This window comes from Rana temporaria, chromosome 5 (genome assembly GCF_905171775.1).
Source record: "Rana temporaria chromosome 5, aRanTem1.1, whole genome shotgun sequence".
In the NCBI taxonomy this organism is placed as follows: Eukaryota; Metazoa; Chordata; class Amphibia; order Anura; family Ranidae; genus Rana; species Rana temporaria.
The window spans coordinates 364,842,579-364,857,579 of NC_053493.1; the positions used below are offsets into that span (position 1 = coordinate 364,842,579).

Sequence of the window (15,001 nt, forward strand, 5' to 3'; positions counted from 1 at the left end):
GGGACCTGCAGGATTTCCATGGGGTCTTATTGTGTTACCAATGGTTTGTTTGGCGACTGTGGTTCCAACCATCTTGAGATCATTCAAAGGCTCCTCCCGTGTAGTTCTGGACTGATCCCTCACTTTTCTCATGATCATCTCTACCCCATGAGGCGAAATCCTGCATGGAGCTCAAGACCGAGAGCAATTGATGGTTATTTTGTATTTCTTCCATTTGCGAATATTCGCTCCAACAGTTGTCTCTCTCACCAAGCTACTTGCTGATGGTCTTGTAGCCCATTCCAAGTCTACAATCTTGTCCCTTACGTAGAGCTGGGCGATATTTTCCCATAAAAAAATCTGCGTATTTTCTTTTTTTTTTTTTATAAAAAACTTGATTTACGATTCGAATCAAGTTTGTGTTTTTTTTTTTTGATGGACACCGATCCTGAGGAGCTGCGGATATTCGTTTTTAGGCGAGGCCGTTGCTTCGGCCTAGTCCGCGGGGCTGGTCCTGGAAAAAAAAAAAAAAAAAATCTAACAAATTTTTTTTTTTAAATATGAATCGATTTGGCCTACCAACTCGATTTTTAAATCAAATCTATTTTTTTCCCAGCCCTACCCTGGCGTCCTTTGACAGCTCTAGTATTGCCCATAATGGGGAGGTTTGAATGGAAGAAAGATACTGTGGGCAGGTGTCTTTTATACACATAACAAGTTGTCGTTAGGAGCGCCTTCTTAAATTGACAGGACTAATCTGTGTACCACATGAGCAAATACTGTAGCCAGTCTGTGGGAGGGTATTGTTTGTTGGTAGGGGGGATCAAATACTTATTTTACTCACTAAACTGCAACTCAATTTATAACATTTGTAGCACGTGTTTTTTTTTGGGGGTATTTGGCTGATATTCTGCCTCTATCATTTAAAATACACATATGATAACAATTATAGACCCTTCATTTCTTTTTAAGTGGGAAAACTTATAAAATGATCAGGGGATCAAATTTTTCCCCAGTGTATATTGTAGCATAGCCTCCTAGAGAGAGTCAGGAAAAGGCCTGTTCGGGGTTTATACGTCTCCCAGGCTCCTCTCATATACGTTCAGGGATCTTGGATCCATGGTCCAGTTCGGATCTTGGTCCTCTTCCCCCAGGCAAATTTAAGCTCACCTGAGACACAGCCTGTGCTCTCTGCCTTGGAAACTCAAAAAACGCTGGTCTGTGAGAGCAAAAAGGTTGGTGAAAATCTGTTAAGCAGTTTAGGTAGAAGCTGGCAAGCTGTATCTTGCTCAGCCTGGTAGTTAGGGTCCATATAGATTGCCTAGTCGGGCTCCGTATGGATTGCCTAGTCGGGCTCCGTATGGATTGCCTAGTCGGGCTCCGTATGGATTGCCTAGTCGGGCTCCGTATGGATTGCCTAGTCGGGCTCCGTATGGATTGCCTAGTCGGGCTCCGTATGGATTGCCTAGTCGGGCTCCGTATGGATTGCCTAGTCGGGCTCCGTATAGATTGCCTAGTCGGGCTCCGTATAGATTGCCTAGTCGGGCTCCGTATAGATTGCCTAGTCGGGCTCCGTATAGATTGCCTAGTCGGGCTCCGTATAGATTGCCTAGTCGGGCTCCGTATAGATTGCCTAGTCGGGCTCCGTATAGATTGCCTAGTCGGGCTCCGTATAGATTGCGTAGTCGGGCTCCGTATAGATTGCGTAGTCGGGCTCCGTATAGATTGCGTAGTTAGTGCCGAGACACGGCTAGGTTTTTGTTTGGCTATTTTTGTTCTGTTTATTTTTCTGAAACCCTGTACAGTACCTGTATATAGACTTGTATATATCACCAGTAAACACTGCACAGTTTGTCACTACTTCAATGGATTTGGTATCTGTGCCTGAAAAATTGCTTATCCTAGGGAGCTTTGTACCTGCTACCTGTCCCCCCCCCCCCCTAGATTACAATATCTACAAAGTGAAACACATTGCCACACGAAACGGCATCACTTAAAACAGACATTTGTTTTCCTCTTGTGTGACATCATTAATTTTTTAACATGAAACTGATATAACGGTGTGCACGTCAGGAGATGAAAGAGCCGGTCCTATGAACTGTGCGATAATCAACCACAAAAGTCAATGAAAGTCTATTGATAAGCGTGCTACTGGAACCACGTCATTTTATCTCTCCAAAACAATCCACAAAAGGCGTAAGCACAGGAAGTAAATGGGACCTGCGGATTATAGGTTCACTCCACCCACTGATCCCTCCCTTTAGTGTAGACTGCAGAACTAAACTACATAACATTTTCTAGTCCTGCGAGATCTTCCACCCGGAGTTCTCGGATCAGCACACCTATTTAACCACTTGACCCCTGGAAGATTTACCCCCCCCTTCATGACCAGGCCACTTTTTGCAATACAGCACTGCGTTATTTTAACTGACAATTGCGCTGTTGTGCGACACTGTACCCAAATAAAATTTGGGTCAGTTTTCCTCCCAAAAATAGAGCTTTCTTTTGGTGGCATTTTATCCCCTCTGCAGTTTTTTGCTCTATTAAAAAAAAAAAAAAAAAAAAAAAAAAAAACATCTTTCTGATATAAAGCATAGCCAAAAAAAAAAAAAATCTAAAAATGTCTTCATCAATTTAAGCCCATATGTACTCCAATACATATTTTTGGTAAAAACAATTCCCAATAAGCGTATATTGATTGGTTTGCAATAGGGTTGTCCCGATACCACTTTTTTAAGACCTAGTACAAGTACCGATACTTTTTTTCCCAAGCACTCGCCGATATTGAATACCGATACTTTTTTTTAATATCATGTGACAGTGGCACATGTGTCAGTATTTTTATTTTATTTTTTACAACTTTTAAAAAAAAAAAAAAAAAAAAATATTTTACAACTTTTTTTTATTTATAATGCTTTCTTTTTTTTAAGGGGGGGGCCGTGTCAGTGTGCTTTTTCTTGAATTTTTTTATTTTCTACAATAATTTTTTTTATTCTTTTGTTTTTTTTATTCTTTATTTTCTTTATTTATTTTTTCAGCCCTTTGGTGAGATATCAGGGGTCTTAACAGACCTCTGACATCTTCTCTTTGAGACTAGGGACACATGTTCCCCTGTCCCTTTCTCAGCAGCCTCAGCTGCGCTGAAAATGAAAGGAGAGAAGACAGCGTCTTCTCTTCATTCATAAACTGAAACATTGTAAACACAGGTTACGATGTTTCAGTTATGTGAATAGACACGAGTCAGTAATCACTGACTCTGTCCATTCGGAGCAGTAAGGAGCCGGATTTACCGGCTCCTACCCCGCTCTCCATCCTGACATTTCCAGGGGGTGGAGGAGGAGCACGGAAGGGGAGAGAAACACGTCATAATGCCTCTGTACCAATCAATCAGTGGGTGCCAGCGTACAGAGTACCATGGTTCCCACAGTGTATAAATAAAGTGGGAGCAAGCGTTCACGCCTACTACCCGGTAGAGCATCTCACAAAAGTGAGTACACGCCTCACTTTTTTGTAAATATTTTATTCTCTTTTCATGTGACAACACTGAAGAAATTACACTTTGCTACAATGTAAAGTAGTGAGTGTCCAGCTTGTATAGGTAGGCTCCTAGTAGAGCTGCATGATCCTGGCTAAAATGAGAACCACAATTATTTTGCTTAGAAGATAGATCACGATTCTTGCAGCGTAACATCATCTTTCACATTAAAACAAAAACTGGGCTAACATTACTGTCTTTTTTTATTATTATTCATTGAAGTGTATTTTTCCCCCCAAAAAATGCATTTGAAAGACCGCTGGGCAAATACAGTGTGACATAAAATATTGCAGCAATTGCCATTTTATTCCCTGGGGCAGTGATGGCGAACCTTGGCACCCCAGATGTTTTGGAACTACATTTCCCATGAATGATGCTCATGCACTCTCAAGTGTAGTTGAGCATTATGGGAAATGTAGTTCCAAAACATCTGGGGTGCCAAGGTTGGCCATCACTGCCCTAGGGTCTCTGCTGAAATATATATAATGTTTGGGGGTAAGTAATTTTTTAGCAAAAAATATTGATTTTTAACTTAAAGCGGGGGTGCCTGCGCACCGACGTTCGGCTTCTTTCGGCAACTCGTGATGCGCAGTATGTGACGGTCGGAAGCTTGTCAATCAGATAGGAACGCCCAGTCCCGCAGAAGACATACGGTGAAAATACGGTATGTACGGAAAAAAAACAGCCGATTGTCATTAGGACAACTTGGCTGAATGTAATGTTAAAAATGTTTTTTTTGGGTGAACCTCCACTTAAAGAAAACAAGTGTCAGAAAAAGATTTGGACTTTAAGTGGTTAAACTTCCTGCTTTTACACAAAAATTGCCCAAGAACAGGGGTCTCCAATCTTTCTAAGCAAAGGGCCTCTTTACTGTTCATCAGGCTATAGGGGGGCCAGACTGTGGCCATCGGCAGTAGAAAAAGGTCCCAGCATCAGTTGGAGTAAACCATGCCCCATCTTTGGTATCAATGAGAGGAATTGTGCCCCAACCGTTGGTGTCTTTGGTAGGAATTGCGCCCGCCATTGGGCCCCATTGATGATGTCATTGGTAGGAATTGTGCCCCATCTTTGGGAGGAATTGTGCCCCGTCATTGAGCCCCATTGTTGATGTCATTGGGTGGAATTGTGCCCCATCTATGGTGTCATTGGACCCAATGGTTAATATCATTATAAGTAACTGTGTACCATTGTTGGTGTCAGTGAATGAAATAGTTCCCCAAGGGCCGGATAAATTCAAGCAATTTGGAGACCACTGGCCAAGAAAAAGGTTTGTTACAATGTTTAATGTTGTTACAAACTTGGCAGGCTGCCTGGATTTTTTCATTACACACACAGAAGTTTATCCCTTTGATCTAAGAAGGAAGCGTTAGTTACAATGTTTCCTGTTAAGAACTTGGCAGATTGCCCAAATATTTTCTTTTGACAGCTGAGTGAGCAGATAAAGTCTCTCCACTTGTCATATGCAAACTCTGCATTGGAGATGTCAGGGGGGGAGTTGAATCGAGATCACGATTTTTTAACAATTGTGCAGCTCTAGCTCCTAGCGCTGTATCATCTCCCAGACTTTACAAATAAGCCGAGTAATTAATGTGTACTAAGCTACAGTGTTAGTGATGTGCCTGTGCCAAACATATTTGGGTTTATTTTAGAGCCCTGATGTAGGGCGAAGTGCCCAGACCTCGAAACATGTTGACTTCCGGGTGTTTTTCCGCTTTCAGTTGCAGAAATAACAGTTGGAGTTACTGGTAACTCCTTTTCTGAGAGTCTTTCAGGACAGCCAAGGAGCCCTAGGTCTCATGGGCTGTCCTGGAAGACGCTTAGAGAAAAATAAAACACCACCCTGGACTCTAGTTTGATCTGGCTCCTCCTTTGGTTCAATTGCATTTAGTAAAGTGTGCAACATGTCAGTGATCAGTAATAGTTGCGATATGGGGCGATTAGACTCAACGTGGTGAGCGTTTTTAAGTGCGACTACGTCAGTCTGAAACTTGAGGTTTAAGGGCACAGCAGCCAATTTATATAAAAAAAGGAAAATAAAGTTTACAAACTAGTTCACACATGGGTTTCAGCTTCACTCAGCAATAACAAAAAATGCCAAGCCACCTGGCTCTTGTCCACAATACCAGGCTTAAAGCGGTGGTTCACCCTGCTGAACAACATTTCAGCATAAAATTCGGCATCGTAGCGCGAGCTACAGTATGCCGGTCTTACATTTTTTTAACCCCGTACTCACTGTTTAATCGTACATAGACGATTCCGTCTGCCGCGGGGAATGGGCGTTCCTAGCAAGAGGGAGGGTGATTGACGGCCGACTCTGGCACGTCACGCTCCCCGAAGACAGCCGGAGTAGGTCTCGGCTCTTCACGGCGCCTGCGCACAGGCTATGCGCAGGCGCCGTGAAGAGCCAAGCCTATTTCGGCTATTTCCGGAGAAGCGTGACGCGCCAGAGCCGGCCGTCAATCACTTTCCGTCTGGATTGGAACGCCCATTCCCCGTGGGCAGACGGAATCGTCTAGGTCGGATTAAACAGTGAGTACGGGGATAAAAAATGTAAGACCGGCATACTGTAGCTCACGCTACGATGCCGAATTTTATGATAGAATAAAAAAAAAAAAAAAAAAAAAAAAAAAATTTATTCTAGAGTGAACCCCCGCTTTAAGTTACATACAGTATATACCGCTTAGTCAATCCCAGTGAGCGATTAATTCAAATAAATACAGAGCCCGCTCGGATTGGAGTAACAGCCTCTGCCAATCCGAGCAGGCTACATATAGTAGCCTGCTCGGATTGGCTTTGAGAGTCAGAGAGGCGCGGGTTGATGATGTTACAGCCTCTGCCAATCCAAGCAGGCTTTGTAATCATTAATAGAATACATCGCTCGCCGTGATTGGCTCCAGCAAGAATGGAGAAGAATATGGATCCAAAAGGAAGAAATATGAAGCGCCGGAAGCCTCGTTAGAGGGGTCGCCTTATATACCCGATCGCCTTATACACCAGCAAATACGGTATTTTTTTGCCAAGGCTAAAACTTCTCCAAACTTTAGCATATAGTTCCCTGGAACTCACTTTACAGCCAAAGAGAAGGTATCAATCACCATTTCCAAACATAGTATTTTCTTGAGAATCCTCCTCTCGGTCCCCATGCCATCACATGGACGTACCAAGAATTTGGAGGGAACACCGATCCCTGTGATTATAAACCTAGGACAATTCAATAGAAACCAGAGAGGACCAGATCCTCCTTTGATCCATGGACCTATCGAAATAACCTCTGCTTGGTCCTGGATGAACTTCCTGGCTACTAGGGGTAACAAGAATATTGGGGGGGGGGAGCATAACCAGTGCCGAGCATAACCAGTGCCACTTGCCAGTGCCATCTGTACTGAGGACAATAAGTGTGTGGTAGAGTGACAGGCGCAAGCAGGGGGAGTGGAGTGGGAGTGGATTCGGCCAGAGAAAACCCCATATCGGGTCGACCACCAACCTGAACCCCCTTAAGGGCATTATAAGCCTGCCCACCCATTCCTTGTGTTTATCACTCACCTAAGGCCCTTTTCACACTACAAAATAAATCCGTTTTAATAATCCGTATTAAAATACGTCAGATAATGTTAAAAAACTGAAGTTATACGTCCTTTATAGCATATCATTAAAGTCTATGGGATTTTTTTATGTTCCGTAAAGATCCGTAATAGTCCGTTATAACGTACGGACGTTAGTTATTACGGAATATGTGACGGGTCTTGCACTAATTTTTTTTCCGTTGCAAGTAACGGATATATTAACGTCCGTTATATTTTAACATTGAAGTCTATGGCGCACGGACGTTAGTAAATGTCTCCGTAAATGTCCGTTATGTTAACGGACGTTAATTTTACTGAGCATGCTCAGTAAAGACTTCTGGAGCTGGACTTCAAGAAAGGGTGAAATGTTTTTTATTAACGGACGTTAGAAAGGAATGATATAACGGATGTATACGGATATATACGGATAAACATTATCCGTTTTCAATAAAGGAAGAATGGTAAAATATTTATCCGTATGTATCCGTTATTAAAACGTCCGTTAATAGGTGTAATAACAGTAGTAACGGATATTATAAAATGGACATACAATCCATAGTGTGAAAGAAGCCTAAGATGTACACGGATCATGAAGATTCATAGGGAAGAGATTTACTAAAACTGGAGCACTCAATCTGGTGCAGCTGAACATGGTAGCCAATCAGCTTCTCACTTCTGCTTGATCAATTAAGCTTTGACAGTAAAGACTGGAAGCCGATTGGTTTCTATGTAGAGCTGCACTAGATTTTGAACTCTGTATTCTTAGTAAATATGTTCGATCAGCACCGCCGGCTATAGCCATCAGTGCTGATTATTGTATACTGACAGAGGGGAAGTCTCCCTACTGTCAGAATACAAAGGCACAGAGGGAGGATGTGCCTTTTGTATTCTATGTGGAGATAAAGACTTTCTTTTTTTTTTTTTTTCAAAAAATGTTAAAATGGTCATCGACAGGCTGGTCAAGAACTTTCTATTTGTTTGAAACAAGGGACATACAGCAGGGCAATGCACAGGTTAATGCATAATATCTGTCTCTAGTCTAAGAACTGACACTTCCTGTGAAGAAACTAGATATCCCACAATCCCTGGCACGTCCAGTATAGTGCAGGTGACTGCTTAAAAGGTAATTGGTTAGGGACAGATGAAAGCAAGTGAGAGAGTTTACCATAATAGATGTGTTTATTTCATAGAACAACATAGATGCACATGGACATGCAAATGCTTGTGAGCGGAAACAAATGACTGGTCCCTCTTGGTGAATAAGGACAAGGTAGGAGGATCCATGGATGGACACAGGGGGAATTAGCCACGACACTACACTACTGAGACTATCATTACAAGGAAAGGACAACAAACAACTGAAAATGCCTGGGATCCCCTCACACTTCCTGTATTGGCTATGGGACAGGAAGTGAAGAGAAATCCCCACTATGGGACAAAGATGGCCAAAAACAAAAATGAGAAGACGGGTTATAATCCGCGGCCGCTTACAATGTTTTGGAACCCAAAGCAGATCGCAAAGGCAGCGCAGTGAACATGCCTTATCCACACCACATTGTGTGGCCCTCATACAAAAGACAGATTAGGGTCCCACTATAAGCACAAGGGCTCCACGCAACAAGTTCAATACGCACTGCCTTTGCGATCTGCTGCAGATGCCCGTACTATGCGAACGGCATCCCAAATGCACATCGCAAACGCAGTGTAATTGCAGCACCAGAGTGCAAAGTTCTGCAATACCATGTCATTTGGTGCACGGCGTTTTTTTCAAAAGTAGAGCATGCAGTACTATGTGTGTTGTGGTGCGATTTGCAGGCCGGGCAGAAGTGCACATCCCCCGCATCAAAGTGTTTCATCCTCTGGTGCCATCTTGGTCCTCCTTGCTCTATCTACTATCATAGAGGACCATACTGCTGGGAAAACGCAGGAAGAAACCCCCACAAATCCCAAAACGGCATCAGAAGGAACAGGCCAAACAAGTATCAGGCTGCTGGAGGGGTCTACATAGTAGAGGTGAGGGCCAGAGCACGTCTTCAGGGGAAAACCCCTCAGTAAGCCAACTAACCGAGAACCCCGAACCTGACAACCGGGATTACCAGAGGAAGTAACACACATGATGAGGGTGGGAAATGGGAGGGGCTTCTAATCTCTTTCTGGTTTGTGTTTCCTGCTGAAGGCGGAGTCAATAATCTCTCATATAGCTGTCCTGGAAGATGTGATGACAGGGATGGCAGAGCGCGGGTGATGTCAGTCGGGGGTGGCAGAGCGCGGGTGATGTCAGTCGGGGGTGGCAGAGCGCGGGTGATGGCGGGGATGGCAGAGCGCGGGTGATGGCGGGGATGGCAGAGCGCGGGTGATGGCAGAGCGCGGGTGATGGCAGGGATGGCACAGCGGATATGATGTCGGGGATGGCACAGCGTATGTGATGTCGGGGATGGCACAGCGTATGTGATGTCGGGGATGGCACAGCGTATGTGATGTCGGGGATGGCACAGTGTGGGTGATGTCGGGGGTGGCACAGTGTGGGTGATGTCGGGGGTGGCACAGTGTGGGTGATGTCGGGGGTGGCACAGTGTGGGTGATGTCGGGGGTGGCACAGTGTGGGTGATGTCGGGGGTGGCACAGTGTGGGTGATGTCGGGGGTGGCACAGTGTGGGTGATGTCGGGGGTGGCACAGTGTGGGTGATGGCAGGGGTGGCACAGTGTATGTGATGGCAGGGATGGCACAGTATGTGATGGCAGGGATGGCACAGTGTGGGTGATGTCAAGGATGGCACAGTATATGGGATGTCAGGGATGGCACAGTGTGGGTGATGTCAGGGGTGGCACAGTGTGGGTGATGTCAGGGGTGGCACAGTGTGGGTGATGTCAGGGGTGGCACAGTGTAGGTGATGTCAGGGATGGCACAGTGTATGTGATGTCAGGGATGGCACAGTGTATGTGATGTCAGGGGTGGCACAGTGTAGGTGATATCAGGGATGGCACAGTGTGGGTGATATCAGGGATGGCACAGTGTGGGTGATATCAGGGATGGCACAGTGTGGGTGATATCAGGGATGGCACAGTGTGGGTGATATCAGGGATGGCACAGTGTAGGTGATGTCAGGGATGGCACAGTGTATGTGATGTCAGGGGTGGCACAGTGTATGTGATGTCAGGGGTGGCACAGTGTATGTGATGTCAGGGATGGCACAGTGTATGTGATGTCAGGGGTGGCACAGTGTATGTGATGTCAGGGATGGCACAGTGTGGGTGATGTCAGGGATGGCACAGTGTATGTGATGTCAGGGGTGGCACAGTGTATGTGATGTCAGGGATGGCACAGTGTATGTGATGTCAGGGGTGGCACAGTGTATGTGATGTCAGGGATGGCACAGTGTATGTGATGTCAGGGGTGGCACAGTGTAGGTGATGTCAGGGGTGGCACAGTGTAGGTGATGTCAGGGATGGCACAGTGTAGGTGATGTCAGGGATGGCACAGTGTATGTGATGTCAGGGGTGGCACAGTGTGGGTGATGTCAGGGATGGCACAGTGTATATGATGTCAGGAATGATGAGTGTTGTAGAAGTCAGTGTAGTAGGAAGGGGGTGATGCGGGTTCTGCTTAGTGTTAGGGGGAGGGGGTGATCCGGGCTGTCTCCCCGGACCGGTGTGTGTGTCAGGCGGACAAGTCCGGAGTGAGGCCTCTGCTCCCAGCACTCCCCCGGCCCCTCAGTAGCCCTCTCCCCGGAGGAATGGTGGGCTGACCTCTTAGGTGCGGGTTGCTCCATGCTGGCGGTGTCCTTTCTCCCCGGACAGAGGACGGGCTGTACAATAATCTCCGGTAGCCGCACTAACTCCGTACAACTTCCATCTTCCTCCTCCGCACTACACTTCAACCCAACCCGCTACTACCGCCAGCCCCGCCCGCCGGCTCCGCTCACACCACGGATTGGTCAGCTCGGCCAAAAGCTCGTTTCCTCATTGGTGGATTCCTGTGTCACGTCTAGTGAGGCGTCCTAGCAGGTTTCTTCCGGTGTTATTGATGTTTCTGATCCGCTTCATTCCCTCCCAACCAGAGCAGCCTGGGAGCAGGAAGTGGACAGGAGAGCGCGGAGCATGCCGGGGAGGAGGTGGGCTTTCGTTCCTAGCTCCACCCTGTAAAGTCTGATTGGTGGGATAGGGGAGCTGTCACTTGTCCAACTGTGTTTTCTATAAAGAGGACCTGTCATCAGAGCAGTATGGAGCATAGCAGGGAGAACACCGACCATGTGATCACATGGATCTGTCTATATGATTACATCTACAATTTTACATCCCAACTACAGGCTAATAAAGAGTTATTTATTCCAAGGGTTAACAACTTGCCTACAGGACACTTTTACCCCCTTCCTACCCAGGCCAATTTTCAGCGCTGTCACTATAAATGACGATTGCGCAGTCATGCAACACTGTACCCAAATGACATTTTTATCATTTTTTTCACACAAATAGAGCTTTCTTTTGGTGGTATTTAGTCACCACTGGGGTTTTCTTTTTTTGCTAAATAAACAAAAACAGATCGAAAATTTTGAAAAAAAAAAAAACTTTTTCAAAGGTTTTTTTATAAAATTTTGAAAACAGGTAATTTTTCTCCTTCACTGATGAGGCATTGATGGCAGGGCTGGTGCTACCACTAGGCAAACTGGGCAACCTGGCCACTGGTGTTCCTACTCTCTTCTCTCTGCAGCAAGTAACTTAGGCCCAGATTCGCAAAGGGCTTACGATGGCGCAGCGCCATGTACGCCGTCGTAAATCCTAATCTGGGCCATCGTATCTATGTGACTGATTCTTAGAATCAGTTACGCATAGATATCCATTAGATCCGACAGGTGTAAGGCTCTTACGCCGTCGGATCTTAAATGCAATTTTTTTTTTGTCCGCTAGGTGTCGCCTCCGTCGTTTTCGCCGTCGAGTATGTAAAATTAGCTAGATACGCGAATTCCCAAACGTACGCGCGGGCGACGCAGTAAAGTTACAACGTTTACGTTAGGCTTGTCCCGGCGTAAAGTTGCCCCTGGGTATATGAGGCGCAACCTCACAACCTCATAACCTTATAAATTTACGTTGTTTGCGTAAGTCGTCCGTGAATGAGGCTGGAAAACAATGACGTCCTTGCGACGTCATTTGGAGCAATGCACCCTGGGATATTTTACGGACGGCGCATGCGCATTACGTTCGGCGCGGAAACGCGCTTAATTTAAATGCTACACGCCCCCTACCCGCCTAATTTGAATTAGGCAGGCTTGCGCCGGGTGATTTACGCTACGCCGCCGCAACTTTACACGCAAGTGCTTTGTGAATAAAGCACTTGCCTGAAAAACTTGCGGCGGCGTAACGTAAATGAGATACGTTACGCCCGCCCTAAGTTACGCCATTCTACGAGAATCTGCCCCTAAGTCTCAGCATTAGCAGGCAGCCGCCGATATGTTCACACATAGTGTCAGAGGCGCAGCGGCTGGGGAGGACTGTGTCTGTGTCCCGACTCCTGAATGAATGGAAGCAAGCAAATATTCATTGATGGGCACTAGTAGGCTGCATTGATGGGCACTAGTAAGCTGCATTGATAGGTTCCATTAGCCTGCATTGATGGGCGCTGGTGATGATGCATTTGATGGGCACTGGTGAGGCTGCATTGATGGGCGCTGGTGAGGATGCATTTGATGGGCGCTGGTGAGGATGCATTTGATGGGTGCTGGTAGGCTACATTTGATGGGCACAGGTAGACTGCAATGATGGGTGCTGGTGAGACTGCATTGATGGGCACTGGTAGGCTGCATTGATGGGCACTAGTAGGCTGCATTGATGGGCACTAGTAGGCTGCATTGATGGGCGCTGGTGATGGTGCATTTGATGGGCACTGGTGAGGCTGCATTGATGGGCGCTCGTGAGGATGCATTGATGGGCACCGATGAGGCTGAATTTGATGGGAGCTGGTGAGGCTGCATTTGATAGGCGCTGGTGTGGCTGCATTGGATGGGTGCTGGTGATGCTGAATTTGATGGGCACTGGGAGGCTGAATTTTATGGGTACTGATGAGGCTGCATTGGATGGGCACTGGTGGGCTGCATTTGATGGGCTCTTCAATAAAAAAAAGTGGGTATAGATGCCGCAAAATTAGGTTTCGCCTAGGGTGTCAACATATTTTGCACCAGCCCTAATTGATGGGCACTGATAGGGGCACAGGCGACACTGATGGGCACTGGTAGGTGGCACTGATGAGGAAGCACTGATTGGCAACATTGATAGGCACATACGCAGCACTGGTGGGCACAGACTGGCTCACCAATGGTGGGCACTGTTGAGACTGCACTGATAATAAGTGCCCTGATTATCAGTGTACATGTCCCTTTAGGAGAATCTGGTTATCAGCTCTCTTCTCCGATCCTCATGCTGTCAGCATAAGAAAAGGAGTGCCGATAACCGTCTTCTGTATACATCCATGATCAGCTGTGATTGGACACAGCTGATCACGTGGTAAAGGGCCGCTGATTGGCTCTTTACCTCAAACAGTGATCTGCAGTGTTCCCCAGACATTGCTATCACAGAGTGTTCTGCCTGCAGCGGGTGCAATCATGGGACACTGTCATATGACGTTGTGCCCAGAACTAGCCGGCCACTCTGTAGCCGTCATTCGACTATAGCAACTATACCAATGATCATGGTATCACTGTGCTTGATTGGCCAGCAAACTCGCCTGACCTAAACCCCATAAAGAATCTGTGGGGTATTGTCAAGAGGAAGATGAAAAACACCAGACCCAACAATGCAGATGAGCTGAAGGCCGCAATCAAAGCAGGCTGAGCCTCCAAAAAAACTTCAGTGCCACAGACTAATCAACTCCATGCCATGCCGCATTGATACAGTAACTCATGAAAAAAGATCCCGACCAAGTATTGAATGCACACTATACTGTACATGGACATACTTTTCAGTAAGCCCACAAGTCTGTATTAAAAATCCTCTTTTTTTTGTATTATTCAAATTTTCTGAGATACTGAATTTCGGGTTTTCACTAGCTGTAAGTTAGAATCATCAAAATTAAAATAAATAGTAAAGGCGAGTAAAGGGGTGCAAGATTTTAGCCAAGTAAAATTCTTCTTTATTGTTAATATCATAGTTACATAGTTAGTCAGGTTCTAGTTCAACCTATAAAAGTAAAAAACAAAAAAAATATATATATTATATATATATATATGTTGTGACAGGAAGTCAGGCAAATCTGTGGGTGTTGTCACAGATGGGACATACATTTCTGCCTTGTTTAGACAATACACCAATTGTTATTAGGCGTCGGATGCAAAAGTGGCCAGAAAAGGTCTAAGGGCGTTGGAAAACTTCAGCTGTTCAGAATGAGGCAATTAAGGCCTCTATAAGTAATCCAGAGGATTACCACTGAATTGCTGCATCCTGAGGTTTTGTGAGTAAGGAGAGCAGTGTGCTGAAAGTCTTCTGAGGAGGTGAGAAGGTGATTGATTTTTCTGTGTGATAAAAATCAAAAGACTATTGTTTTTCTGCTGTATGACCAGCAGTGTCTGCCCAGCACTAGGCTGTGCCAGATTCAATAGATAGGTTCCTGTGTGGTGAAGATAGACGCCCCAAGTGGCCAGGGTTTATTTTATGTTTGATTTTGTTTATGCTGTTTTGGATGCTTGCACTTGTTTCCAGCAAGATGGAAGAATAAACCCAAATCTTTGTTTTCAATCGTCTTCGACTGCCTGTCTGTATAAATTCAGTGTGTAGTGAACCCATCCAAGGGGTCACACACACCCCGCTACCGAGCTAACCCCTTACAAGGTATACATATATATACAATCCCAGATACACAATTCTTTACCCACAGTTGATCCAGAGGAAGGCAAAAAAACAGCAAAGCATGATCCAATTTGCTCCTGCAGTGAAAAAA

At 45.6% G+C, this 15,001-nt stretch overlaps 1 protein-coding gene across 1 annotated transcript in view; it reads right to left on the reverse strand.

Moving 5' to 3' along the window:
- Positions 1-11,159, reverse strand: part of STK3 (serine/threonine kinase 3) — a 349,379-nt gene extending 338,220 nt beyond the window's left edge. The window contains exon 1 of the mRNA XM_040354769.1: positions 10,825-11,159. Coding sequence (XP_040210703.1) covers positions 10,825-10,847 — 23 coding nt within the window. The 5' untranslated portion in view covers positions 10,848-11,159. The remainder of the gene's footprint in view (positions 1-10,824) is intronic.
- Positions 11,160-15,001: the final 3,842 nt, after the last annotated feature.